We start from the raw sequence: 4296 nt of genomic DNA on the forward strand, positions 1-4296 counted from the left end.
CATTATGCCAACCCTCTTCTGGAAACCCATAACATACGAAATGTTTTGGCCACGGAATGGAATTATGTGCAAATATGTTGCATCTGTTCCCTGTATCTATAAATGCTGTAAAATTATACTTTGACTTCTAGTAGAGGTTCTTTGACAAGTTCTTGTACTTGAACTTGAGGATGGATTAGTGTGCAATCCACAGCCTCCTCTGATGACCAGGGAGTCTGTCAAGTATGCGTGAGTACACTTGGAGCAGTGGTTGGGGTGAAATGTGTAGTATGCATCTTATAGGGGCCACACGGATGATGTACTGGTGTGTGGTGTTTGACCAACTAAGAAGGGCAAAGATAATGTTACTTCTTTAAGAATTGAAACATTTCAGAAGAAAATGACACCAACTCAAGACAGAGCTCTACGCTTGCTTTCCTCCCAATGAGCACATGAGCTCCTACATGAAAACATTCAAGAGCACATGAAGAAATTTAGAGAGGAAAAATGTTCAGAGTAACACAGAGTTTATTAAACAATTTATGGCATACCTGTTTATACTGTTTGTGTGCTCCTTCTCCTTGAATGCAGTTATGTGTAAAACCAGTGGAGGACTCGGGAAGTAAAGACCCTGATTTCTAGACACTCGGCATGGGTCTTAAAATATTAGCAAATATTTTTAAAACATGTACACACCTTATTAAAACACTGATCACTCATCAGGAAACTTTGCTGTGATTGGTGAATTGCAACTTGTGGAAAGTGGGACGGACACATGATCCACCAGCAACACCCACACAACTCACGGCACACTTTATGTGAACAAGATTAACGAACAATATTTTTAACAATTAATTAGTAAAAGAGAATAAGGGGAGTGTGTTGCTCTCAGGAAGAGGAGGCTAGAAGGAGAACATATTGGCACAATGGCATCTTGGCTCTGGCTAAATCTTCATCTGACCACTGCAGAGACTCTACCTGGAGGAAGTAGTACAAATAAGTGTACTAAAACAATGTTATAAAATTAAATAAAAAGTGTAATGTTCATTTAATAGAATGTAAATTGTGATGTAAGTAAATTCATTATAATTTATTATAATAGTCTCCTACATCCAGACTGGTCAGTTTACTAAAAGTGGCACACACTGCTGTCTTGTTCCAGCTGTCCCTCTTTTCTACTGTCAGCAGACCAACCACAAACCGGCGATATAGCAGCTTTATTACCTCAATAGATAAACTACAGCTGCTGCTCATGAACGTCCAAGAAAGTTATTCTCTACTTTTCACCTGATACACCAGGTGAAAAGCAGTAAAAGCAGAGGTGTGTTGTGGTGTGAAACCACAGTGGATCAGAAAATGATCAGTCCTTGTGGTTTAACAGTATCTGGATCAGAGTTCCTGGCTGGTTCTGGTCCTCCACAGTCCTCTCCATCACCTTATGCTTCCATCTGTTCAGCTGAGCTGCTGGCTCGAGGCTCTGCCTCTCGGTTCTCCTCAGGTTGGTTTCCATGTGAGGACTCGTCACCACACTTGTGGTTTTTGAGTTGTTTACACCAAGTGAATCTTCTGTCACAAACCCTGCAGCTGAAGGGTTTCTCTCCTGTGTGGAGTCTCAGGTGTGTCTTCCAAGCTCCCTTGTGAGTAAATCTTTTCCCACACTCAGAGCAGCTGAATGGTTTCTCTCCTGCGTGTGCTTGCAAGTGTTTCTGTAAATGTCCCTTTTGAGTAAATCTTTTCCCACACTCGGAGCAGCTGAATGGTTTCTCTCCTGTGTGAGTTCTAATGTGGATGTCCAGATTTTCCTTCAGAATAAATGTTTTCCCACACTCAGAGCAACCGAACGGTTTCTCTCCTGCGTGAGATCGTATGTGTTTCTGCAAATGTCCCATCTGAGTAAATCTTTTCCCACACTCAGAGCAGCTGAAGGGTTTCTCTCCTGTGTGAATTCTCATGTGTGTCTGCAAATGTCCCTTTAGATTAAATCTTTTCCCGCACTCAGAGCAGCTGAAGGGTTTCTCTCCTGTGTGAGTTCTCATGTGATTCTGCAAATGTCCCTGTACAGTAAATCTTTTCTCACACTGAGAGCAGCTGAAAGGTTTCTCTCCTGTGTGAGTTCTCATGTGATTCCGTAAATCTCGCCTTACAGAAAATCCTTTCCCACACTCAGAGCAGCTGAAAGGTTTCTCTCCTGTGTGAGTTCTCATGTGATTCCGTAAATCTCGCCTTACAGAAAATCCTTTCCCACACTCAGAGCAGCTAAACCGTTTATCCGTTTTTGGGGAGGACCCATCAACACACTTGTGGGTTTTCAGTTGATGGTGCCGAATGAATCTTCCTTCACAAACACTGCAACTGAATAGTTTCTCTCCTTTGTGGATTCTCATGGGTATCTTTTGGGTAAAACTGTTCCCATACTCAGGGGAGCCTAATGAGTTTCTGTCTTTATTACATCGCTTTTCACCTGCTGGTATTATATTATTTTTCAAAGTGTTTAAATCAAGCTGTGGTTTCCTGTTGTCTTTCCAAAAACCAGTGTCACCACGATTGTTGGAAAAGGTTTCACCGTACTCAAAGCAACTGAATCGTTTCCAGTCAGTATCACATGTTGCATCACTCAGAGAGTTTAAACCTGACTGGGGTTCACTGGTTTCATCCCAGTCAGCATCACGGTCTTCAGTCTCCGGTTGTAAAACAGTATCTGGATCAGAGTTTCTGGCTGAGTCTGGTCCTCCACAGTCCTCTCCTTCAGCTTCTGCTTCCATCTGTTCCGTTTGGCTTTGATGAAGCTGTGAGGACTGAGGTTTCTCTTCATCTTCTTTTTCTTCTTCACCCTTCACAGGGACAGGAGTGAATGGGAACTTGGTGATATCAGCCTCCTCCAGCCCTGGAAGCTGCTCTCCCTCCTGACTGGACCAGAATTCCTCCTGTTCCTCTTTAATATGTCGGGGCTCTGGTGGGTCCTCCTGGTCCAGACTGGCACTCCATTCCTCTTTAATGTGTGTGGGCTCTGGGTCCTCCTGGTCCAGACTGGGACTCCATTCCTCTTTAATGTGTGTGGGCTCTGGGTCCTCCTGGTCCAGACTGGGACTCCATTCCTCTTTGATGTGTGTGGGCTCTGGGTCCTCCTGGTCCAGACTGGGACTCCATTCCTCTTTGATGTGTGTGGGCTCTGGGTCCTCCTGGTCCAGACTGGGACTCCATTCTTCTTTAATGTGTGTGGGCTCTGGGTCCTCCTGGTCCAGACTGGGACTCCATTCTTCTTTAATGTGTGTTGGCTCTGGGTCCTCCTGGTCCAGACTGGGACTCCATTCTTCTTTAATGTGTGTGGGCTCTGGGTCCTCCTGGTCCAGACTGGGGCTCAACACCTGCTGCTCAGGGAGAATCTCTTTTTTGCTCTGTGACAGCTGCTGGACATCTGCAGGACTCACTGAAACACAGACACATTGAAGAAAACGGTGTTCATGCATACTCATGGTGTAACATGCATTAACCCTATACCTTGCATTTTAACGGCACAGTTTACATTTTAGCGATCAAATTGCTGTAACAGACTAACAAAATTCCACCAAACCTCATTTTTAGCTTTTCACGGAATAGGTTGTGTAATGGCAATTATATCCACTGGGTGGCAATGTTGTAAAAGCTTTTGTTTGCTGACATGAGCTGAGACTGAATCAGAAGTGTTTTGTTGTGATCTTTCTTCAAACATTGGCTGCCAGTGACGCTAAAAGTTGAGGTAATATATTTTTTAGGGCAGCACTATTAATCTAATCGCAAAAAGTGTGTGAGACACTCTCTTCTGTGTGTGCGCTGCAGTCTGCTCATTATCTCCGTCCACACCGGGCTCTCACATGTGCCTTTAAAAATGGATAAGCCTACATGCAATTCCAAAAATGTTTCACGAGTAGTGTGCAAGTAACTTTTAAGACAACAGCCTACCGTAACCCCCCCTCCCCGCAAAGCAGCATAGCACTGCGTAGGATCATACGCCGTATTTCTTTTCTAGACTGTATAGATGTATCTTAATCTTATTTATACGGTCTGCGGTTTTACCTTCAGATTGTCATATCTTTAAAACAGTTTACTCTTTACACATTACTAATAGTCCTACTCATTTTTTGTACAATATCATCCATCATACCATCGTAGCTTAGCCTTGTTGATAAACACTATGCACTGAATACATATAGCTACAGGTGTCTAGATTGATAGAGCTGTCCCTGACTAAGGATTTACATACTTGAATCTGAATTGTCAAGTCGACTGATCGTCGAAGCATGCGTTTGTGCGGTGGCCTCTTTCTTTAATCATTTTTTA

The 4296-nt window shown here is 43.5% G+C and overlaps 1 protein-coding gene across 1 annotated transcript; it reads right to left on the reverse strand.

Moving 5' to 3' along the window:
• Positions 1 to 489: 489 nt before the first annotated feature.
• LOC119906907 (oocyte zinc finger protein XlCOF6.1-like) lies at positions 490 to 2880 on the reverse strand. Its single transcript, XM_038724361.1, has one exon. It carries the CDS (start codon positions 2739 to 2741, stop codon positions 1416 to 1418), a length of 1326 nt encoding a protein of 441 aa, XP_038580289.1. The 5' UTR covers positions 2742 to 2880; the 3' UTR covers positions 490 to 1415.
• Positions 2881 to 4296: the final 1416 nt, after the last annotated feature.

This window comes from Micropterus salmoides, unplaced genomic scaffold (assembly GCF_014851395.1).
Source record: "Micropterus salmoides isolate LMB-PRFRI ecotype aquatic unplaced genomic scaffold, ASM1485139v1 Ms_hic_scaffold_17, whole genome shotgun sequence".
Classification (NCBI taxonomy): domain Eukaryota; kingdom Metazoa; phylum Chordata; class Actinopteri; order Centrarchiformes; family Centrarchidae; genus Micropterus; species Micropterus salmoides.

What these genes read in the sequence shown, in the direction of transcription:
- LOC119906907 (XM_038724361.1), bottom strand. Translation starts at nt 2,741, where the DNA reads ATGGAAGCAGAAGCTGAAGGAGAGGACTGTGGAGGACCAGACTCAGCC.